The 26,090-nt window shown below is 37.9% G+C and overlaps 1 protein-coding gene across 6 annotated transcripts in view; it reads right to left on the minus strand.

Moving 5' to 3' along the window:
* The window catches only part of St6galnac3 (ST6 N-acetylgalactosaminide alpha-2,6-sialyltransferase 3), a 495,747-nt gene that overhangs the window by 145,544 nt on the left and 324,113 nt on the right, over positions 1-26,090 (minus strand). The window contains exon 4 of one of the 6 annotated variants that reach the window (XM_063258115.1): positions 7,378-7,809. The exons of the other annotated variants lie outside the window; for them this stretch is intronic. Coding sequence (XP_063114185.1) covers positions 7,629-7,809 — 181 coding nt within the window. The 3' untranslated portion in view covers positions 7,378-7,628. Of the gene's footprint in view, positions 1-7,377; positions 7,810-26,090 lie in introns of those variants that run through there. 6 annotated transcript variants of the gene reach the window in all.

Below are 26,090 nucleotides of genomic sequence, written 5' to 3' on the forward strand. Positions count from 1 at the left end.
CTGAAACTTTTATAATCAAATGTTGTGCTAAATGTAACTTTTGGCAAAGTCAATGCCAAAACAAAGAGGCTTTGGGAGCTGGAAATGGTGTAAGAACCCTTCTGAATTAGGTGATGTTGGGTTCAAATCTTAGCTCTGAAAATCACCAGTTGTGCATTGGTAATTAAATTACTTACCCTACTTCATGCCTAGCTTCTATAAAACAGAGTTAAGAAGGACTCCACAGAGTCATTGTGATTATTAAATAAATTGATACTGTAAAGATTTTCATGTTATGCCTATGGAATGCAATGCCTGACTTACACTGTGTAATGAACACATGGACTCCATACTAAAGTAACTGCCTTTGCATAACCAGAGGTTTAAGTTCTTACCTTATCGTTTTACATCACAACTAAAATGGGAGTCATAGAGTGGAGGCTGGCAACCAATGTGTTAGTAAGGTGCTTAATTCTCTTGCTTTCCTGCAAGGGTCTTCCTCCTGGGACATTTAAGACCAGCTCATTTACAAAGCCCACTGAAGCGGGTAATTAACAGTGAAGACTCTGACCTCTTCATGGGTCATGATTAACATCACCCACAGTGGCTAACAGTTACTGAGCTTTTCAAATATCAACTGGTAGAGATAAAACATATGGCGAGAAACCAGAGGTTGTGGTTTTAAATACTTTTCTATATTGATTAATAATCCTGCTTCCTGGAAACATACAGGACAGTAAATAAGTCTTTCAAAACTGTTTCAACTATGTAGAGCAAAAAATGAGCTGAGGCTTACATCCAGAGTGCTCAAAGGTGCTAGAGGGAAAAGTTTAAAGTGGTCACAGGGAGGTGTTCTGCCTTGCTAAAGTGGGGATTCAGAAAATTGTGGGCAAGGGTAGCAAAACTGTGAGGGACAGTGTGTTATGTTACCCCAAGTCTGTTAACAGGGCAGAAGGAGAGGAAAGGGTGCATTACTTTCTTCTCATTACTAAGAAAAAACACCGAAAACTAGGGAAGGAAAAGTTTATTTGGTTCATAGTTTGTGGAGGTTTCAGTCTATAATGGACTGGCTCCAAAGCAAGGTGGCATGGAAGAGACAGCAGTTCCCAGGAGCAGGAGACAGCAAAAGCAACAAGACAAAAAAGGGGGGAGGGTGCAAGCTTTTTTTCCTCCCTACATTGTAAGCAGGCTACCACACTGGGTGGGGTGTAGCACTCACACCATCTCTCTGCCCTTGGCTTCTGCAGGATGAGGATTTTTACAAAGTGAGGACCCTGGCCCTGTGCTGAGTTAGACTTCTAAACTGCTCAAGTTAACACAATGTATTAACAATCACAAAGGAAGAGGATTAGTCCTGGAATATAAAGACAAACAACTGCTGCTTTTGGTAGTCGGATTAAGTATGAGCCACCCTGGGAAGTGCTGGGAAAGGTGGTTAGGTCATGGAGTAGAGGCCCACATGAACAAATTCATGCTGCCTACCAGAAATGGGTGGGTTCTCACTCTTGTGGATCAGTTACCAAGGCAACAGGTTATTATAAAGCAAGATCACCTCTCATGTTTTGCCTCTTCCTCAAGCTTCTTCTCTCCCTTCAGCTTTCTGCCATGAATTGAAGCCACACAAGACCTTCTTCAGAAGCCCAGTGGATGCTGGTGCCATGCTTTGGACTTGTGGAACTGTGTGCCAATTAAGCTCTTGGTTTAATGAATTACCTGGTCTAATGTATTCTATTACAGCAACAGAAGATGGACTAAGTCATGCTTACTCTGGCTAATGCCAAGGGAAAGCCAGGCAGAAGAGAGCCCAGGGCAGCCATCCACGAAGATCAGTCTCTCAGGCAGATGCCTACATGGAGAGGCTCACAGTGGACCGGAGAGGCCAAATGGGGAATCCAAACTCGCAGTGGGAAAGCTCTAGACCAAATATCTTTTGGAGCACAGATTGAATCTCATTCATTTGTATAACCCCAGTGTCCAGCCCTTGCCTAGTTCAGAGTAAGCATTAAACAAATACCTAGTTCAAGAAAGGCAACATTGTTTGGTATTCACTTCAGCATTAGATTTTTCAAGAAGAGCATTTTCAATTTGCTGCTCAACCGATCAAAAGCTTGTCTTTGCAGAGTCATAGAGAAATATGAAAATAGACAAAGTGACAAAAGTTTGGCATGTGAAGTCAAAACTGTCTTATCTCCAATGAGCTGTGCAAGCCGGCTCCGCACATGAGTGCGTTTCCCAGCAAAGTTGGCTCCTCTGCAGCAAGTTAAAGTTTAAATCCTCTATTAATGCCATTGGCTGATATAAATGGAGCCCCCACAATTTACCTAAAGCTGTAAGGCTTTTAGGTTAACATTTGAAGGAGCAAATTCACAGAAGAATATGAAATGAAATAATTCTATGAATTTCAGTGTTAAGCTCCCAGCATTAAAATCTTTAGGACTTTCTGTGTTTCCTTCCTATTAACTTTTCTGCAGCATTCATATTTTAACACCTTTTAAAATAATTGGATGAAGACTAAACTAGTTAAACTGCTCTTGCAGCCCCTCCATGTAAATTGCATCATTAGTGTGCACAGAAGCCAAACACCTTGGAAAACACTACTGTAGATGAGTATCCCAGTGTGACATTTGCCCTGCTTGAAATATTCCATAATGTAATGCATGGTACTTAATCAGTACTATTGATATATTGGCATCCTCTATTTAATCATCCATCTGAAACAAAGGTTATGCACTCCTCTGTCCCATGCATGCTGGTGTGTTGCATTCTGGTCTATTATCTTTAAAGAAAATGCTGAGTGCCACTCACTAAATTAATTTTCAGTCTGACTAATGGATAGGGTTCTATGGTTTTAAAAGGCTTGATTTGGCTTAGCTCATATGCAAATGCCAACTGCAGACAACAAGAATGTACAGGGTAGTCTAAAAAGAAACAATGGAGGATGAAAGAACTAATGAGGAAATCAGTGCAGTCATTTATCCACAGACCTATGGAAATGGCTGACCTTTTTTTGTATTAAGAGTTGGGAGACAGGGCAGGAAACAATCTCTTAAGTTCCTCATGCACACATTTATATCTCTTACTAGCCCTTTTATCCAAACTATGGGCTGTTACCCACTGTTGTCTTGAACATAATAGAGGTAAAAGACCCTCTCTCTTGCATAGTCTGGAAAGACAGAGACACATGTGGAAATGGCTACCACTCTATGTTCATGACAATGGCTGCCACAGAGACACAGAGAGGGTGCTGGGGAGATGGGAGGCCAGGCAGTTAGTCTGCCTGGGAAAGTCAGGCCCCCAGTAAAGACATAGTGGACTCCTTTAAGAGCCTGCTCAGTTGGTATTCATTCATTCATTTATTTATTTTTTCCAGCTGGCTTGTAAAGGGCTGCAGTCATGTTGCCTATGTCTGAAACCTTTGCCTTTTACTACCTGAGTAGTCTTGGAGAACCTTCTGAGCCTTGGTCCTTCCATCTATAAAATGGAAGCATAATAATACATGCCATGGAGTTGCATAAGGGTTAAGAAGGATGATGTCAGTGAATCTAGGATTAAGTAAGATGCTGTTGGAAGGGCCAGGGCCACAACACATGGTGACTGCTATTAGAATGACAGCTGTTGATGTCAATCTCATCATGCCAGTTCCTCTTCAGAGCTGATGGCAAGAGCCATGCAAAAGAGTTTCCCAAATTATTAAACTTCATGACATCCTGAAATTATAACAAGTCCAGCAGACATCCGTGCCAAGATAGAAACCTCAACTTGAATTCTTTAGAGAAGAAAGAGATGGTAAACATCTCCAGAGGAAGCACCACTGTTCTGAAGTGAGCAACGTTTCCTGAAGTTTTAACATTATCATTTGAAGTATTTAATTGTGCCTTTTCAAATATTTTGATGCTTGAGGCTTAAAGCCACAGAGTATAATTACTTAGGTATGAAATATAAGACAAAAAGTGAAGAGCTATCAAATTCTAAAGTCAACCACTGGGGGAGAACCTACTTAAATATAAAACACAGCTTATTAAAATTATACTAAGATTCAAATAATAACTGATTGCTGATCACTGTGTGTTTTGAATAGAGGATTCTACAGAGGATATGAACTTCCAACAGATACAGCACATCACAGAAACAATTTTATGGTGATAAGAATAAAGCAGAGTCAGACTGAACAAGACAACTTCCAATCTTGACTCCCAGGATGCAATTTCTGCCTCCAGCTTTCCTACGCTGGATTTTTTGTTATGCCATGAACTTACTTTATCAAGTAAGAATTTAAAATGTTCACAGACATTTCTCCTGCTCACCTCACCCTAAACCTATAGAAGTCTAACCCAACCATCGTAAAACTGGCCACCATTTCCCACTTGCCCATTTATTCAAAATACTTAAACAAAACCAGGAATTCTGAATCTTCCTCATAGTCACTGGACATGAAAAAGAATTCATTCATGTTATCAAGCAAAATGTTTCCACTGAGGATGATTTTGGAAGAGAATACGAACAAAAGTAAATGCTCTTTAAAAGACACCCATTTCTATGTATTAAATCAAAGGAATGACAGATAACAGGCTGCTGGCTGCTGGTTTGGGTTATAATCTTGTTACTGCTTAGAGCAATTGCTAATGTGAATGAAGAATAAGGAAGTCAGGGCCATTTAGTGTTGTCTTTGATGGCAACGCTGACTCCTGGAAACCCACAGTGAAGAGGCATTTGAGATGCAATAATGTGACTCAGGTCTGCAGCGTCTCATTTATTTGCTGGAATCAAAGGTCGCCTTGTTTCTTGACAGGTGAAGCCAGGGTATCAAAGATCAAAGGGAAAGAAAAGGGAAAAGAACCTCTTAGTGAACGGCTACTGCAAGCATTTAGCAAAATCTACCTGCATGCTTTTCCAACTTGTATAACATCTTCTAGAATGGTCAGCCAGTAACTCTTATTTTTTCTAAAGTTTTTATGATTAAAACCCTGTGACACAGAGATAAACAACCTAATTTTAAAAATGGGGAAGAAGATACACAAAGTAAGTAAGAACATGAAACACATCTCAAAGTCACTAATGATAAAGGGAATGCAAAATAAAACCGCACTGATATGGCTATTAAAATGAACAAAAATGGGAAATAAAAAGTATTGGCAAAATGTGAAAACAAACCCAGAGCTTCCAACATTGTTGGAAGGAGTGAAATAGTGCAATCATTGAAGAAAATAATTTGGCACTATCTCAAAAAATTAAACATAGAATTATTGTACGACCCAACCATTCTACTTCTAGGAATACCCCAATACAAGAGAATTGCACACAGTTTTCAAGCAAAACTTGTTCAAAACTGTTCTTAACAGCACTGTTTCAGTACCCATCTAGTGAGTGAAAAGGCAAAATATGGTATATCCACATTAAGGAATATTATTTGATCACAAACAGGAATGAAGTAGTCATATGTACTAAAACATAAAAGAACTTTGAAAGAAGCATGCTAAGAAAGAAGCTGGGCACTAAAACCCGTACATCATATGTTTTAATTTATATGAACTTCCCAGAATACACAGATTCATAGGAACATAAAGCAGATTAATAAGTGGTTGCCAGGGCAGAAGGGAAGGGAAAAGAGGGAACAGTCACTCAGGGAGTAGAGTGTTTCTTTTTGGTTGATGAAAATGTTCTGAAATCAGATAATGGTGATGATTGCACAATGTTGTAAATGTATTAAATGTCACAGAATAGTACATTTCAAAATGGTGAATTCTTTACTATGAGTATTTAGTGAACACACACACACACACACACACACACACACACATACACAAACACAACCACGGCAGCTCTGGAAATTCTAAATAAACAGAGAAGCAATTAAAAGTGGCCTTCTTCTTGAAAGTAGGCTGGAGGCTTTCTTTAAATCTGCTTGCTACACATGAGCATGGTTTTCACTTAGACTTAGATATTTTCCAGGACTGGCTAGAAGTGACTGAAGGAGATTAAGAAAGGGGAAAAATAAGGAATCCAGCCCGTATTGTCATCAATGAGAGGACACCTACTAAAAGTGGCCAGTTTTGCAAGATAAAATAATTATCATGGAGTATGTTCCTGCTAGTGTGTGCACCAAGGATGCTGCAGACTTTATGTAGTCAACAGTTTCATGCCTCTTAATCTCTGCTGATTTAAAGGCGCTTAGCCTACACTGTCTGCTCATTTCTCCTCTACAATACATAGGCTCCCCCCCTTTTTTCCCACTCCCCTGATGATCTTCATTGTTCTGTATTACAAGAGGGAACACACTACTCCTTGTAATAAGTGACTCTCGGTGCCCCACATCCAATTGCATTCTGTCCCCACATTTCTCTGTGTATGGGATGCCCTAGTATCTAAGGACATTATTTTTAATTTGCCATTATTTTTAATTTCTCAGAACCAAGGGCTTGGAAGTTACTTCTATACAATTTAAGTATATGAACTCCCAGAGATATTTACAAAACTGCTGGGAGGTATATAAATTTCAGGAAATTTTAGGACATTTTCTTAAATTACCAGTCTCACTCCATGATGAGGAATACAAAAACACTATTTGTACGTAAAAACAGGTATGTAATAGAGAAAGAAATAAGATCCATGTGAATTTTTAGGATTATACTGGGCTAAAAAGACATTTCTTATTAGCTTTCAGACTCTGGAAAGACCAGTTCATTCCCCTTTGTTGTTGGGGACACATGAGAATCTTTGTACCCTGCAACAGACCCCATGCTCCTGCAGTATGGTGGAACTGGGCTTGATGGTGGAAAATCACAAGCGTCCCATTTAGTGTCACCATGAGGTCACAATCTTGATGCAGAATTGTAGTGTGCTTTTGAAGAAGTTCTAAAATGTTTTTGCATATATAATTCATTCCATTCCTGTGACAGTGCCCCTGTGACACTGGCCATTTGTATATAATGTGTGGAGGACCAGAATATGTAAGCAATTTCCATGTATAGAAACAGTAACAGTCAGACTAAGAGTCTAAGGTATCCTGGAAAACAAAGCAAAATGCTGAGCTAAAAGGGAGTGGGGTGTCGCCCGGAGGTTTACACTTAGATAATAGCCACGCAACTGTGCGGTACCCAGGGAGAGGAGGTAGAGTGTTCTTTTCTACAGAAACTGAAATAAAGAGGGCAGTGTGGTCAACAGAGAATAGCGAGGAAATCTTGAAGCCGAAACCTCCAACTCTGCACACTAACAGGGAAGACCCTTGGCACCCTCACCAGGAGGCTTACTCTGGCCAGCAGGAGACTGGGGCACTTTCTGAAGCAAGTCATATTTCTACAACACAATCTACATATAGTGCTAAATTAGAAGTCCTCCCTGAAAAGTGACTCAGCAAGACTAAGCTACAGTGAACTCAAAAACATTCACTCACCACCCTGCTGTAATCCAACCTTTAATCTTTGTTTTCTTTGTAAATATAAAGCGTCAGCAGAAGATACTAAAAGTTGAAGAAGATGGTCAAGTTGCAAGCCAAAAAGCAAAATTTACAGCAAATGAGAAAATGGCAAAAATATGTACAGTGTGTGCAGGAAACAAATGTAAACATGCTGACATGATGTAAAAGAGAAAAGACAGCCGGGCGTGGTGGCATAGGCCTATAATCCAGCTACTCACTAGGAGAGGCAGGAGAGTTACGAGTTTATGGTCTTCCTGGGCAACTGAGCAGACTCGACCTTGAAATAAAGAGGGCTGGCTTGTAGCTCAGTTGTGGTGCATTTGTCTAGCATGATTGTCGACCCTGGTTCAATGCCCAGTACTGCAAAGAAGAAAGGAAGAAGGATAAGGGAGAGGAAGAGATGGAGGGGGAGAGGTCTGGGAGGAGGAGAAGGAGGCAGTGGGGAGGAGTGTGAGAAAGTGGGGAAAGGAGAGTGGAGAAGAGAGACAAGGGGGAGGAGGGATGAGGCTCAGAGGGAGGAGGAGACAAGAGGAGGAGGGACAAAAAGAAAGAAGGGAAGGTGGGAGGGAGAAAAGATATATCATCTATAAAATAAGTTATTATGAAGAAGACTGATGATCATTCAAAATACTCTTGAAAATTAAAAAATCATGAATAAATATTAACAATCTAATAAGCAGTGGATATATTTAATTAAATCTCTCCAAAAATACAATGAAAGTACAAAGACATAAAAATTCCAAAAAAAGAAGAGGCCTATAGAACAAATTTGTATCTAATATATTACTAAACAATGTTTCAGGTGGAAAAAAATCTGAAAAGATTAAAAAAAGGGAGATTTCTCTCAAGCAAATACTTTAAGAAATTCCTCAGAACATAGAACAAATTGATTCCTCTTTATTCAAACAACACAATTCATCCAAAAAAGATTCATATTTAAATACATTACATTTTAATGTAATATCTCTAAGGGAATTTTTTTTCTTGGTTTCCAAAGAGAAAAAAATCAGAGCAGGCACAAAGGAGCAAAAATTAAAATAGTGCCAGATCTTACCACTGAAATACAAAAAGGAAAAGTTCTGTAATTGTGGGGGAAATTATTTTTTTTAACTTACAATCTATTCCAAATCAATCTATCTTAACTGTAGATATAATAATGCCTTATTAAGAAAAAACTCAACCTTCTTTTTTTTTTATTTATCCTTTTTCAGGACACTTCTGTAAGATGTAGTTTACCAAAATGGATGCATAAATCACAAAACCAAAGATTAAGGAATTGAGTGTCCAATACAAATATGACAAGGGGAATTCCATAAGAGACTGACCTAGGAAGCCCCAGTCCAGATATAGCCAATACACTTAACTTAGAAAACTGATTAAAAACATGTCAGCATGGCTGAAAAACTATAAAGTAAAAACATATTTTCAGCAAATTAGTAATAAAAGACACTTCCTCAATTTGATTGAAAAAAACTTCTACAAAAATCTGAAGTTAACATTATACTTAACAGTGAGTAACTAGCTTTCCTGATGAGATTAAGAATGAGGCAAGGATATTTCTTCTTTCCATTCCTTAGATATTGTACTGGAGTTGCTAGCTGATGCAATAAGACAAGAAAAGGAAATACATGGTACACATTGAGAAGGATACAGTGAAATTGTTTTTGTTCACAGATGATATAATTGTCTATATAAAATATCTAAAAAATTGACTCCAAAGTGCTAAAACTAACAAGGGATTATGGCAAGGTTTCATGATGCATAGCTATCATTCACACACACACACACACACACACACACACACACACACAATTGATTGGTTTTTAAACACCAGATATGAACAAGTAGAACTTAAAATGAAAAACAGCATACGATTTACATAAACTTTTTACCACTACCACTCCAAAAATGAAGTACTTAGGTATTAATTTAATAAACTACATTAAAATAGCTCTGTGAGCAAAACTACAAAACTCTAAGTGAAAGAAAAATAGTAACTAAAAGAATACAGAGACATTTCATGGTCATAGAAAGATTGAGTATTGTCAAGAAGTTAATTTTTCCTAAATTGATCTATAGATTCATTGTAATTGAAACCAAAATTCTAGGAGGCTGTCTGATAAAGTGATTTGAAACTTGTTATGAAGAAGAGAAGACCATGAAGAGATAACTCAGTTTCTAACAAAGTCAAAAATTGCAGTATGCTATCTGCTTTCAGACGAACAAAACATTACAGTAGTTGAGATAGGATGGTATTGATGAAGAAATAGACAATACCCCAGTGGGAAAAAATAAAGAGCCCAGAAATAGACCCACACAATCATAGTCAACTCATCTTTGACAAAGAAATAAAAGCAATATTATGGAAAAAGGATAGCCTTTTTCACAATTGTTGCTGGAAAGTTTATACACTATAGTCAGCAAAATAAATTTACAGACATTTTACCTTGAACAAAAATTATCTCAAAATGAACAATATATCTAAATTTAAAATGAAAAATTATGATACTCTGAGAAGTTAACATAGAACAACCTCCAGATAACTTCAGCATTGTAGTGCCTTTTAAATATACTACCAAAGGAGTAGAGAGAGAATTACTAAGCTAGATCTCATTATGATTAGAAACTTTTGCTTTACAGTTGACACTAACAAAAAATGAGAAGGATGAGGCACAGAATGGGAGAGAATATTTACAAAAGATGTATTTGTACATATTATGGTACCTTAATAGGGAAGTTTTATTAAAAGACTATTTTCCAAAGAACTTTTAAAAGTCAATAATAAGGAAACAAATAAATCAACTAAAAATGGGCAAAGATCTGAACACCTACAGCATGGCAAATCAGCATGTGAAAAAATATTGATAACCATATCACTAGAGAACTATAAATTAAAGCAGTAATGAGATAATATTGTATATCTATTAGAATCCTCTGAATCTAGAAGACCAATAACACCAATGTCAGTGAGAATATGGACTAAGAGAAACTCAGTCACTAAAAAATGACTCAGTCAATGCGAAATGGTACAGACTCGCTAAGAAGACAGTTTGGATGTTACTTATAAAATTAAATACATTCTACCAGTTGCACTTGGTATTTTTCCATGTAAAAATCTGCACACAGATAGTTATAGCAGCTTCATTCATAGTTACCCAAACATGGAAGCAACCAAGATGCCCTTCCATAAGCGAATGGATAAATGACATGTGATGTATCATCCAGACAATAGGTTATTAATAATGCTGAAGAGAAATGAGTTACTCAGTGAAAGTAGCCAGTGTGAAAAGGCTTCCTACTGTATGATCTGAACTAATTATATAATACCCAGGAAAAGGTAAAGCTGCAGAGACAGGGGAAAGATCTGTGATTCCCATGAGAAAGGGCAGGGATGGAGGGAGGGAAGAATAAGTAGACACCCAGGAGTGATTAGGGTAGTGGAATTATTCTGCATGACACTGTGGGTATCAGAACTACTTAGCATGACATGGATGCATGTCACTGCCATCGTGTCTAAACTCATACAGTGCACACCAAGAGTAACGCTAATGCAAACTTTGGACTTCGTGCAAAAATGATGTGTTAGGTTCATGAGGCAGAACAAGTGTAGCCCTGTAGCAGGGAATTCGGCAGTGTGAGAGCTGCGCGTGAGGGGGCAGGGGGCTCCGGGACAGATGGATTTGTCCTTTCCTCAATTTTTCTGTAAACTTGAAACTCCTATAAAAATTAAGACTGCTAGAAAACAGTATCACTCTAAAAGTAAGTTGTTGAAGGAAAAAAACCATAACCATAGCTTATTGATGTGTTTTGTAATGAATGGTATTTATCCAGCTATGAACACTGAATGTTTAGTTTAACTGGAAATGATTATAAACCTATACTGGGAAGATGGGAGAAGAAGATGTGTAGGGAAGGGAAAGATCAAATTTTCGAAAGCCATCAAAGGATTTCATAGATAATGTCTTCAAACTGAGACACCAAAGAAATATACATAGGTTATTTAGAAACACGGAGAAAAGTAGCATCCATCAAAGGACGAAGAAGTGACTGCCATGAAAGAAAAAATGAGAAGTCACAAAGCCTGGAGAAAGCTGCTATTTTAAAACAGATTTTTAAATAGTATATATGTTCATTATTTTCATTTAAAAAATTGGTAAAAAAAAAAAAAAACAAAAACAACAACAACAACAAAAAAAAACCCTTCCATGCTGAGGATGTACTTCAGTGGTAGAGAGCTAACTTATGATGCTTGAGGCCCTGGAATTGATCCCTAGCTTGGCAAAAATAAACTTTAAAAATTAAAAAAAGAAAAGAAATGACTTTCCGGTGTCCTGTAATAAAAGTTTTAAAATTTTTTGAAACAAGGCAATGAGATTCTACACAACCATCATATAACACATCAAAAACCATGAGTAGCCAAAAGAAAGGATATTTATAATACATTATCACTGAAAAAAAATAAAAGTATGAGACAAGAGTATATATTGCATGCTTCTCTTTCTGTAATACACACAGTTTGTGTATGCTACTGATACAAAAGTAATTCTCCCTGTCTTCAGACAACTTCCAGTTCAGTGGAGGCACAGATAAAAGCTGGTAGCTTTACATGGGTGTGTTGCTAGTATGCAGGGATTCTCAAAGGAGCATGAACCACTGGGACGTCTTTATTTAGGGGCTATACCTCAGGGTTTCCAGTTTAGCAAGTCTGGTATAGCCTGAGATTTCATCTCTAACAGTGCCTGGAGCTTATGCTATTGGTCTAAGATGCCACTCCAAACACCCTTGTCACAGTGATATCCCGAGTTCTGGACTATACCTTCCCCAGCACAGAAGTCATGGAAAGGTTTCTAGCAGAGATGCTCCCAAAATGCCTCTTAGTAATCTCTGAAGTTCTCACAAAGTCTGAAAGCTACTGACAAAGCTGAATGGAATTTTTGATTTACCAGTGATTAGGCTGTGCATTCTAACTATGCACACCATGTTTCTTTGCTGTGGATTAGCATTCTCTCATCAATACTGAGTACTTCAGATGAATCAGCATTTGTACTTGGCAGTGTGTGTATGTGTGTGTGTGTGTGTGTGTGTGTGTGTGTGTGTGTGTGTGTGCGTGTGTGTGTGGTGCTTGTTGTTGTTTGAAACACTAGGGATTGAACTCAAGGTCTTTCCACTGAGCTGCATCACTAACCATCATCATCATCCGTTTTTCATACAGGATCTCACTAAATCACTGTGTTGCCCAGGTTGGACTCAGATTTGTAATCCTTCTATCTCTCCTCAGAGCCCTGGGACTTCAAGCATGTGCCACTATTCCCAGCTTGTTCTTGACATGTTTACATGAAATGGACAGAGGAAAATGTTATTCTTTAAGATCTGATGGCCCAAAATCTTCCAACGTAGAGATAACTGGAAGAGTCCTGATTAAGTCTAGGGTCCATGAAGATGAAAATCCTGACTCAGTCCACCAAGGGCCAGGCACACACCTGCCTGTGTGTTACAAGAAAGCCAGGACAGCTCCCTGCCCATCGTGAATTGCTACCTCCCTGTTCACTTCTTCAGAGGAAAGGAAAAAGTGGAAAGTAGAGACGGACCAACATCTGTAACTCCCTGTCAGCAGCTGGTCCATATGCCCGAGTCTCTTTTGTTAGTATTTCATCCACTTGCCTGTCTCTTACTTGGCTATGTGGCTGGCAAATGGCAGGTCCAGAATTGATATGGAGTAAAAATTTAAATGGTAAACAAGTAAAGCAGTACCTGTGAGAACTGAGAGATGTATACACCATCCAATGAATGCTCATAACTCTAATCTCAGAAACTTGAGACTCTTCTTCTAGCCCTTCATCTAACTCAAAGGGCCCATAGCTGAGTTTGTTTTTAAAGAAATCAGTGCTAAAGTCTGGCCTCTATGCTAGTAATGATCAGTTGACTCCCTAGAAGAGGAAAAGCTCTTAGAGCAGGTACACTAAAGGCTATGTGATGACAGCCAAGTCCATCATAAATTAAATGCTAATTTAATTTCCCCAGAAAGATGCCAACTACTTTGTCTTTGATTCTGTGAGAAGTAGGGCAGTTCCAGTTACTGGAAACATTGGGCACAACTACTGTAATGAAAATTTGTGTAGGGAAAGAATTGGAAGCACTCTCTCTGCACTTCTATACTTATTAGTTTGGTAGATTACATTGAATTAGCTCTAGAAAGTGAAAGTAAACAGTGCTTAGGTGAAACAGGACTCTCTTGGGTGGGAACTTGATCTCTTTGTCAGGAATGAGGAAAGATAAGAAGGTTCTTTTCTATTATAATATCTTAATTTTAAATAATTTTGTTTCAAAAGTTATAAAATAAATATGGGGAAAGATGTCTAGGAATTGCCAGGAGACGTGGGTCCTCATTCCTGTCAACACTTCTCACAGTTCTGTCTCATATATTGCAACAGAATCTGGCAGGCAGAAGGCAGACCCCTCCCCAGCTCGAGGCTAGATGGACAGAGGAAATCTTCACTGTCAGCTGAGCAGGATGGCACTGCCTTTACTTGTCCCGAGCACTGTTTGCATTAATAATGACAGGTCTGCTTCTGGCTTTGGTTTGCCCATGACACTGGGATCTTCTGGTTAAAAATGTAGATCAGTAAATGTGCTGTGATCAAACCAAGGTTTGTCTTCTCAAGACTCCAGCAATGGAGACTTGGAGGAAGGAAATCTTGAGTAATCCTAATTATGGTACTACAGAGCTGTCAGACATCACAGAAGGAAGCTACAGAGAGCCAGTAATTTAAAGAGGAAAAGTAAAATTCTTAATCACAGTAGGAGAGCATTTGATGTTCTTTATCAGTCACAGGTGGGAATAAATGAGGGCTAAATTCAGCAGAAGTCTGAGAGAGGAAGAGTTAATTGTTGTAACTCAAAGTTTTGAATCTCAAATTCCATTACAGAAATCCATATTCTGATTGCCAGTCACTTTGTTCTGGTGAAACTCAAAAAAAAAAAAAAAAAAAAGGTTCCCAAGTGACAGTGTCGAGGTGCTTACAAAGCCCGAAACCATGCTTGGTGGCATAAGACTACCAGGTTTGGTAAAATTGGTTTTCATCCAATAACTGATTTGTTGTTGGAGACTAATGCAAAAAATTGTGTATATTTTTGGTTGATTGGCTAAAAGAAGTACTTGATACTTTTTTCCCAAGTCCACACCATGATTCACTAAAGCCTGAAATGAGTTCTGTCACCACAGAAATAGATTGCCATGGGGACCTGTTTCGAGTAAAACTAATATAATCAGCTCCAAAGGATCATGCTAATGAACGCCAACAATAGTGCCGCTATTCCAAAAGAGTATGAGATCTGAAAATCACTTGATTTTGGTTGCAGAATGTACTTTATTATTTGCAAGGTGTCAGGTTGCTTTTGTGTTTTGGTGGCAGAAATGTGACAATTAGTCTCTACATCTACGTTAGTAGGTAGAGGAGAAAACTGAACAGGAGGAATAAATCAACCTGGAGCATAGTATTTCTACAAACTCCTGATGGTAAATTTAGGGTAAACTAACCATTAAGTTTTAAGGAGAGGCTAGGTAGAAATTTATTTCGTGGAAGAAGAAACTGCAGCGGGGTTAATTTCTCTAAACCTGGTCACATACGAGAGGTCCCAGTCTCTTCTTTCTGATACTGAGTTCATCCCAGTTGTCACACCACTGATCCCATCGCCTGCACTTATCACAGTGAATTGGAGGAACATAAATAAGTTCACAATGAGTCTGATAACTGAGGAGGCAGAAACCTTCAAAGGACTATTTAGAGAAATTAAAATGTTTGGGAACATTGATTGAGACTAGTGTGTGTAGAGCTTGACTGGAGACAGAATTAGATATGATTTTAATGATTTTGGGTGTTATCAGTACAGAATGAGCAAATATGTGCGCTCCGGAATTTAACTGGGCTAGAATACTGCCTTGCCCACATGATTTCCCTATAGTTCTTCCCCCGGTTGCTTAGGGAAATCACATGATCTTTCTGCTACTCACTGGCATTGCTCTAAAGTAAAGATAATAGCTGTTCCTGCCCTGTGAGGTCAGTTAAATGATTACATGAGATAAGGTATATAATATACTGCTCAGTCGTTGGCACAAAGTAAGAGTTCAATAAATGATACTCATTATAACTGTAATGATGATTACAAGGGCATCACCTCACAGTACTTTGGGTTGAGCAAATCTGCGTTATTTCACAAAGTTTGATGGCATGTTGCTTTGTTTCTCTTTCTACTGGTAGACCTGTTAAAGGGTCTGTCTTTTATCCTGCTGTCTCTGCCTACTGAGTGCCAGACAGAAAGTCTCATGGTAAAAGTATATTTAAAATTTCCATTTACTTTAACTAGTAAGTCATAAAATTAATCCATTATAGTTTATGAGGCTATTATGTTCCTGGGTGGTTTGAAGGTAAGAGTCTAAAACACAATTTGCTAAGAACAATAAGACTTTAGCACGTAAAATTCTATTTTCTAGAAAAAATAAAGGATAAACCTGCAGTGGGTGTTTTCATCTTAGTATACTTTCTGCTTTGGCAGCCTGGTTCCTGTTTATCATTCTTTATGGACTGCGTGTTCCCATCCCGGCCACCATGGCTCACCTTGTTACAAAACCTTTTTTTTTCCCCCACTCACAAAGTGTGCTTTTTGAAAATATAAAAAACAGGGTCATAAATTCTTGATCCAGCATACAGTGACCTTTGTGATCTGATACCCAATTGCATTTCCAAGACATTCTTCCCAACCTTTTCCAATAAAAAACATCTCCACCAACTCTCCCACTCCAGCATGCTCAGGCTGTGCCTAAAATGTCCTTTCTCATTTCTTCTTGCATAGTCTACTATATCCTGTGTGGAATCAGTGTGATTATATTCTACTGAATAAATATCATATGAGTGTCAGGGACTCTTCTTGGTGTTTATTACACACACACACTAATTCAATTTCCACTGCAATCCTGTGGGGTAGCAGTATTATCATCTATCTGTACAGAAGAGAAAAGTGAGGCACACAAAGGTTAAAAAAACATGGTCAAAGTCATACTGAGGGTAAGCAGAAGCTACTTCTTTTTTTTTTTTTTTTTTCTGTTTGGTTTTGTTTTTGGAAGCCTCTTCTGATCAGTCAAAATTAATTCCATCCTTCCTTCTGGCACAGAATCTTGTTTATGCCATTCCAGTGCTTGTTAGTCTGATATGTTATACACTCCTTACATTTGAATTCTCAGCTTCTTGCACTGAAGCTCGTATTTAGCTAGTACCTAACTGTTGTTTACCAACTGCATGAACTCAAGTAAGAAAAATACAGCTTCATATTCCACAGGTTTTCTTAACACTGTGTGTGCTTTTGTATCTTTAGTTGGTTGCAAAATTGGACGTAGTGGAAACTGAATAGAAATGCCAGTGGTTAGAGGAAAGGACATAAACAATTTCAGAGATGGCATACTTTTGTAAAACGCGTGCTTCAACCCACAGCAGAACCAAATGCTTTATATACTTCTAAATCTTGAAGAGTTCCTGAAGAATGTAAGAAGAAATTGAAAACATAAAGCATAGCTTTCCAAAGTCCCAAATCTTTATAAACAAACACCCTTTTTTCATTTCTATACATTTTGTTTTATTTGCAGCCATCCATATGAGGAGAGTGAAGAGCCTCTTGGAACAGCGGAGCGTGGTTTTGGAAGTAACTCTTCTGCAAAGACCTTTACTGCCTCATTCCTCCAGGAAGCTCTTGCCCTCTTAGCTGTCATGGGAAAACCAATGATCTATGATATTTCATATCCTTCTTTGAAGATCACTTACCTTGGCCAACGGTTTAGGTTTAGAGTCTCCATGTTACTGTGGGAAATCATCAGACATCTCCTAACAGAATACTTCAGTATCTACTTCAGTCTTCAAGAAAGCTGTGTGGCAATAAGCAGCCATGTCTTTCTTTCAAAGATGAAAAGTGAATCATGGAACGTTGAACTCATCATAACATCACTTTTATGATTTTTGAGTTAGTGGTGGTTGAATATGGTGTTGCAAACCCAGAAAGAATAACACTATGCCTTGCTTAAGAGAAAGTTCACTTTCTAGGTGGGCAGGAAGATAATTTACTCAAGTAAGTGTTCTGTTTTATATTCTACCTAGGACTCACGAAATGTGATGATGTGGAGGATACAAGGAGCCCTGCTGCCTGGGCACAGGTATTGCAAGAAATGTCTGCAAAGGAAGAGAAACCACTGAGCTTCAGGGAAATGCCAGCACTGGCTAACTGGGGGGTGGGAGGAAGTGTGGTGGGAACCAGAACTGTAGGAAGAAGAAAGAATATTCATGAGCATAAAGGCAAGAAGAGAAGCTTAACATACTGTTACACTGGAGCATGGGACAATGAATGATTTAGAAGAGGTGGAAAAATGAATGATAAAAAGAGTCTATAGGCTTTAATCTCCTATAAGAATGTTAAAGGAGAGAAATGCAGAGGTCTAGAAAAATTAAATGCAAATAGAGGACTTATTAGAAAGCCGGATATGCTGTTTGATAGCATCTCATTTAATGGTGTTGGAACTGTTCAAATAAAACTGTAAAGCCTTCCTGAATAGAACATAAGTCATCAGTCCTTGAGAAGTTAGTATCAAAATTTCATTAAAACATTTTAAAAGACCAATCACCTTAAGTTTAAATGAAGGCTTTGTCCCATCCATTTAAATTTTTTTGCACTGACATTAATTTTTACAATAAGTAACTGAGAATCTTTTATTAACTAAGTAAATTCTTAGAATTGGTTTTAGGAAATTGAGAAAACACAAAAATGACAGTTCCAAATGAAGCAAGGTAATCACTGCTATTAATGCAGAATTATATGTATTTTTTTGTAACAAGTAATTTGGCAAGTCAAAAAAATTTCACCAAACACTCAGAATAAACCAAGGACTGTTGTATTTATCAGAGCACAGATCCACTTTTGAGATCAGAAATCTAGGTTAGGGATAAAAATTGTGACTCTGATAATACAGGTTAATTCATTCTAAAAGTGGTATCAGTGTCTCCTTAGGCTTCAATTCACAACACAGTGCCTCAGTGAGCAGCAGTTTCCTAAAATGTGATATCCGATGAGTCTTTGAGTCCTTCAAGAATTACTGCCTTCTTCAGCAAGTTGTCCTTCAATCTGTCTTAGAGCTGGGTCTCATTTCTTTCTAGGAGTTTCAGCTTACATGAATTCAGAAAACTGCATATTGACACAGAGTCCTCATTCCACACTGAGGACTCTAGGAAACGGTAAAGGGTAAGGCAATGAGACCGTTACTGATTGATCTTCTCTCTATTGATCTTCTGTAGAAATTTAACTATCATCTGACAATAATTTACCAATACTCTCAAGAACATGTCAACTCTATTTTTTGGGTTGCTTTGGGTTTTCTTTTCCTTTTTTATTAGCACATGTTGTGATACATGGTAAATGCACTCATCGTGGCCACCGCTACACATACACGTCGGATCTCAATTCTCATTACTTCCTGTCCCTTCTCTTGGCATCCTATCATTATTTTGAAGTTACACTGAAATATTGGCCTGAATCTCATGGAAGAAGAAAAACATTAATTTTAAAGGCATTCTCGTTAAGTCCTCTGCATGTTGGCTAAGTAACACTATTACTAGGGCTTCCTCATGACACATGTCACGTTTTTAGATTTATTTAGTTACTTAGCCAGCTTTCAGGACAGGCCTTGCCTATGATTCACCATGCATGCGTGGGAATGTCAAAGGCTCCTCCAGAATGTCTGCTCACCTTTGCTCTGGGAAATGAGCAGAAGTGTTTTTTATTTCTGAAGAAAGAGGTGCTAGACTTTTCCCACCATTTGCTCTAAGCACATATTTACTTCATATATTATTGTTCTTTTATGCACATGTTATTTGACTGCTTGTTTGCCTCACAAGTAAACTAATACTAACTATAATATGTACTTTCATCCCACATGTATTCTTAAATTAGTTTTAGATTCATAACTTTATTGGATATTTCCAATCAACTCACTGATACCTATCTTTAAAATATTAAGTAATCCATATGCCTTTAATATATTGAAACAATAAACTATTGCCTCTCTTTTAAGATAAGGAGAGTGGAATATTGAGAAACAAGGTGAATATGAATGCCAACTATGAGTTACTAAAATGTACAATGGTGCTAACAGTCACCTCCCAGTGGCAGCTCATAATATGCATTATCCATATACACCAACCAATTGTGGTGAATTCAATACAAATGCAGTTCTGTTCATATGATGATAGGAAGCAGTGGGATCTAGCTGTGTTAGTAGCCCATGGTTGCAGTAACAATGATTCCATTCCTGGTGGAATGGCATATTACACAACGCATCACAATTCTCTTTTAATCCTCTTCCCCTCTATTTCCTCCCCTCTCCCTCTGTCGTTTGTTCTCCTTCCCCTCTGCAAAAGCTCTATCACCCTATTTCCCATTCTCTATCTTTTATTTTGCTCTTTCTTTATACTCTGGGATTCTTGCACAAAAGAATACTTAAAGCTTGTGTGTCTGATTTATTTCACTGAAAACTATGCTCTTCTATCTTCTCCTGTAAGTAGCTGCCTTCTCTAAAGTGCTGTTTTTATAATTCTGCTTTGCATTTATTTGCTAATGTGTCTGCATTCTCACTAGACGAAACGCTTTAAGGAAATATCCATGTTACTTATTGTTGGATGGATTTAACCACATAGTAGCCATTCAATAAATGCTTGCCACATGTATAGACAAAATGCTAACTTGTTGTCATGTATGACTTGATGCCTTAGAAGTTTCTATTTAATTAATACTGAGAGGCCAAAGTGCAGAAAACATGACAGTTGCCTATCACAAAAGTCCATCTCATGGTCACAGTGGAGTGGGCACAATTTATAAGCATATAGAGGTGGGCCTGATCGCTGGACAAAGTTTATTACCTCTGTGTCTGATTCTTTCAGCCCCATGTTAAGGATCTGCCAACGGGAAGGAAATTTGGAAGCCTTTAGTTTTGGAGTTACTTGCTTTTGAGGTTGGTTCTCTGTGAGGAGTGAGCAAAAGCGACACTCATCATGTAGATTAAATGAGCATGCGGTGGTCAATAAGTGCAATCAATAAAGCATGCTAAAATAACTAAATGAGTGGATAAATAGGCAAAATAAAAATAAATGAACTGCAAACACAGTGTGATGCCTTTGGGATGAATAGGCATGTTTCATCCCTATCTGCCACCCTCAACAGCTTTGAAAAATAATTGCCATGTTGAGTTAAGGTCTTGAGTTTCATAAGGTGGTTGGTGCTGTTTCCCTACGTTTCTACAGTTAGGATCAGCTGGTAGGTAGAGCCAAGTCTCGGGGAATCAACAGAAGTGACCCGTGACTTGCACTCTGTAGATGCTTGCTAATCACCAGCTCACTCCTACAATCCCCCAGAACCCCTGTCCATCTCCAGCTCAGCTAGTCACGGTGGTTATACTTGGTGCCAACAAAAGAGATGGAAAGAGATTGAAGGAAGGATAAAAGTGATACCCAAAGCCAGGCACTTATTAAGGTATATTCCATTGGTCAAAATAGAAACAATTCGGTTGCTTTTTTGTATGCATGTATTATTAAACAATTTCAGAAGGTATACAGGGTACCATAACAAAAAAAAAAAAAGAAAAAAAAAAAAAAAAAAAAAAAAAAAAAAACCAGAAATCATGCACAACCTGCCTAGCCAACGTATCAGTCTGGACACTGAAATGTGTTTCTCACATTACTATACACAGAGAGAAGAAAATCTGGATTAAGACTAGAAATTAAATCTCCCTGTCTCTCCTATATAAAGAAAAAACTAAAAAAAAGCAAACACCACCACCACCAACAAAACCCTATGAAACAAATAGAAAAGCTTCGGAAAAAATGACCTCAAAACAACGTAAGTACTAATAAGAATGACAAACATTACCAGAAGTGTAAAAGATACACAAAACAGAAAAAAAAAATCTTTCAAGGAAAGAAAGAAAAGAGAGTGATCCAGTCAGTCTGTTCCCAAAAAGATGGCACTGAAAAGCAAAGACAAACTGAAAACAAAGAGAGACAGAGAAGAAGGAAGTAGGCAGATATAGAAAGAAAGGAGAGGAAAGACAGCATGAGAGAGGTCGTCTCCACTTGGACCAGCTAGAGAAGCTTGGAACCACCACATTCCTTAAAAAAATTTTTCAATAAACAACAAAAATATTTTTGATGGTAAAAATGAAGGAAAGAAATGTCAGCTATATTCAATATCTGTAAGTCAAAAAGGGCAAATTGTTCAGCATTATAAAGGGGGAAAATCAATAGAAGCAATTTAGCTACAGATTTTAGCTGAAATTTTTCACTGTATGAAATAAAACATTTTTCGCCTAAAAGAGATAAAAACTTACATCCACACAGAAATCTGCATGAGGATGTTTATTCACAATGGAAAATAACCTGCAAGCAACTGAGATGGCCTTCAGTAGGTGAGTAACAGATAAACAGCGGTACAGACAATGGAAAATTACTCAGCACCGTGAAGAAATGAGCTAACAACCCATGAAAAAGATCTGGAGGAATTCAGATGCATATCACTAAGTGAAAGGTGCTATCTGAAAAGCTTACCTACAGTGTGATCGTGAACACACGGCATTCTAATAAGACCAAACTACAGAAACAGTAAAAAGAAAGTAAAGTTGAGAGGAGAGATGAAGAACAGACTGAGCAAAGATGATTTTTAGGATAGTGAAAGTAGTACTCTCTATGGTGTTAGAGTGGTGGACACATTTGTTCACCATTCCATGGCCTGTATAACCCATGGATTGTATAGCAACAAGAGTGAATCCTAGTGTAAAATGTAGAGTAGGAAAAATCGAAAAATCCCAATGCATCCACAGTGCAGGATCCCAGAAGGCAGTGAATGTTTTACTCTGGTGGTTCTGTGGATACTGCAGAAGGCTGTGCATGTGGGGAAGAATGGATTTGCTCCATACCTTCTGTTCTGAACACTGAAGTGTTCTAATAAAAACCTTTTACAAAGCAGAGCCCAAATAAATAAATACACAAATAAATATTATAAGTTATTTAGCTTTTTATCTTTTTTTAATGTCCTGTTTAATTTGTAAATCTTTCAACATAGATGAGAAGGCAGTAAGCAAGGAAGTCCTGGGGGAAAAAAGCAGATTTGTTAAGACGATCAGCTAGCATTTCAGCTAGAACGTTGTATGAAATAAAACATTTTTTTTACCTAAAGGAAATAAAACTTATTTCCACACAAAAATCTATATAAGGATATTTAATCACAATTGGAAATAATGTTGGAAGCAACTGAGATGTCCTTCAGTGGTAAGTGGATAAATAAACATGGTACAGATGATGGAAAAATACTCTTGTACCTTTGTGTTGTAAACGCGTATATGTGTGCACATGTATGTGTGCACATGTATGTGTGCATGTGTGTGTTGTGCAGGGCAGAGAGAAAAGGGAAGTGGAGTAGGAGGGGGTCGAGAGGGAGAAGGAAAAGGAAGAATTTGTGATGGATTTGCCTCTAGGAAATAAAAACTTACAAAACTCAGGTGAATTTAGCTTGAATATTAATTTTTTAAAACAAAATACAAACTTTAGTTGGACTTATACAGTCTATGATGTCTGAAAACAAATTATCCAATTTTAATTCTGCAACTCTTTCCCCATTTTAGAATGGAGGAAATAAACCTTTGAGACACTGGGAAGTGACCTGCCCAAGGTTGCCCAGTTGGTAAATGACACAGTACTATCAAACATACTATTTGTTATTATGTCTGTTTTTATTACGTCTATTATTCTGTTTGTTTTCATTATTTCTATTGATCTATTTATTTAATTTTCAATATTTAAATTGAACTCAGGGGCACTCTATCACTGTGCTATATCTATAACTGATTTTTAAATTTTTGACACAAGGTGCCACCAAGTTGCCTAGGCTTGCTTTGAACTTGTGGTCCCCCTGCCTCATGCTCAAGAATAGCTGCAATTACTGGTGTAATCCACCATGCCCTGCTGTCTGCTTTACTTCCAGGGATTCACTAACTGGGACCGGCTACAGATGACCTAGCACTTGCTGCTCCTTACAGAAATGAGGCCAGTTAAAGGCTCTTCTACAGAGAGATTGACATAGCTACCCTCTGTAGGAGAGGAGGCAGCCAGGGTTTCATTGCTGATCCCTGCTTATCTGTCTCTTCCTATCAACTTGAAGCTGAACTGATACTTCCCCAAGGAGAAGGGCTTGGAGTTCGTGGCAGAAGGGATTGTGTTTGATTCTGCCAAGAGGCTTTACAAGGCTTCTATTAGAAAGAGGCTCAGGAAACATTACTTCTCAATGTAAAATCTGCTCCAGGCAGGTTCCACTACTTGCAAGAAGGCTTTTGAGCATTGCTTCCAAGTGCTTCCAAAACTGGCATTCTCACCATCAAATATTTGTTGAGACCCTAATATATACTGGGTACTCTACAAGACAGCCTTGGGGGCTCCCTATCTTGTCATACAAATCATACATAAAAAATAGACAGCCAAAGCAGTCTGTGCAAGGAGCAAGATACAGGGCAGGAAAAATAAACGTTTGAGGAATGCATAGGAAGAAGAAATAAATGGGGCTGTTAGAGATAGCTGCATGAAAGAGTTGACTCTTGATCTGTACCTTAAAAGATTTATATATCAGGATTACAAAAACAAGGGCATTTTAGCTGGGGAAATGAGGCCAGCAAAGATACAAGACTCCAGATGTGCCCTGAGAATAATGAGCAGATACCATAGTTAGGCTAGAGACCAGCTGGTCACAATCATAGATAAATGGTCTTGCAAAATTCTCAGAAGGACAAGAATGCCAGATGACAGGTACAACAGGCAAGAAGAGTTATCGGAATTTTGTGGGGAGGTGAATGAAATGCAAGCGACTTAGGAAGATTAATGTGGTACATGTAGAAAATGTGGATTGAAAGAGAAAAGATGAGATGTGAGAAAACATGGAGAATATTATAATAGTCTAGGTGCGAGATGATAAGACCCTTGAAATAGAACATATACTCGAGGAAATTATGGAACAAAAGGCAGTGGACTTGGTTATTGGGTTTGATTCATAAGGATGAAGCCAAGTCTAAAACCATTATGCTTCACATGGAAAATACATAATTGCCAAGCTATTCAAAGAGCTCAATGTTTAAAAGTGAAATCCAGGGTGGAGCAATATGTAACAGTGATGGCTGACACGACATGACAGTTAATGAGTCCTTTTGGGGAAGGGAAGGTGTCACTGTGTGGAACATGCAAAGAAAGATGAGAAAATTCAAGACCAGGGAAGAAACAACTGACTGGATTTTCCAGAGAACATTGCTTCCACATGCTTCCTGATGGCCTAAGACTGATGTCAGAGGCCTGCATCACCCTACTGTCTAGAAGGAAGCCAAGAGTCTATCATTCTAAAAGTGAAAGTGGAGTTAGATAGCCTGGTGACACTGCAAACACATCCCAGAATTCAAGTCACAGTGCTGTTTGCATTATCATAGATTCGATTATATTTTTAAAGAGGCAAAAACCCAAGTTTGAGTGGTAAAACACAAAACAACATGTTAGTGAAGAAAGTGTGACACCAGCTTGGAATTGTTCTCTTGATATTATAATACGAATGTAACAGTATAATACATCACAATATAATATGGGATATACCGATTTCTAATATTTGATAGTGCCCATCATCTGCTAGGCATTGGCTATGAAAACTATAAATATTTAAGTGCACACTAATAAAAATGCCCAAGGTACATATTATTCCTTTCATCCTCACTTCGCACATGAAAACTGAGTTTTCATTTTGTCTATATCATGTAGAATGTGGTGGGCAGACATGCAATATGATTGACAGCAAAAACAAAGTATTCATTCTACCTGTCAGTAACTCAAACTTGGGTGAACTTCCTCTAACTTGAGCATTTAGCATCATGAGTCTATTATTAACAACAAAACACAAATGAGCCATGCACACACACATATACACACAGAAATTAATGCGGGGAAAAGGATAACAGATATTTTTAACTATGTTAGTGATGCAATCCAAGAAACCAGTATAAAGCTGCCTATGACAAGCACTCACATTTCTAGTTCATTTCACAAAAAGGCATTCGAGTATGACTTTTATTTTTGCAGAGAACTGATGGTTACATTCAAAGTCCCATTCAAGATAGACTTTGGCTTAACTAAATGTTTCCACAGACACTATTTCAAGCAAAATATAGCCTGTTTATAAGAAGTGCAGAAATGTTGTTAGGCTTAATTAGATGTAATTGTCACACTTTCATTAGCTATTAACATTATGTAAAGATAAACATGCATACAGAGTCCTCTCATTGTCACTAATAATAATTTTAATGATTATATTATGACCACTATAATACAGTGCATATTTTCAATTTTCCCATTAGTGGGCAATTATTTATAAGGTTTTCTATTACGACCTGTCCATAGAGGCCAAGTTATTAATGCTTCCATTTCCTATAATGATGACCACAATGTTGAAATCAATATGATAGCCACAGGGAGAATTGCAAAGTAACATGGAAAGAACAACAAAACTACAACCATGAAGCAGTTCATTCAGCACATGCCTGGGGAGATTTCAAGTTGGAGAAAAAATAAGGTATTAATATTCTTATAAGAAG

Source organism: Cavia porcellus, unplaced genomic scaffold (assembly GCF_034190915.1).
Source record: "Cavia porcellus strain 051 isolate PalLab524CR breed Dunkin Hartley unplaced genomic scaffold, mCavPor4.1 scaffold_1, whole genome shotgun sequence".
Classification (NCBI taxonomy): Eukaryota; Metazoa; Chordata; class Mammalia; order Rodentia; family Caviidae; genus Cavia; species Cavia porcellus.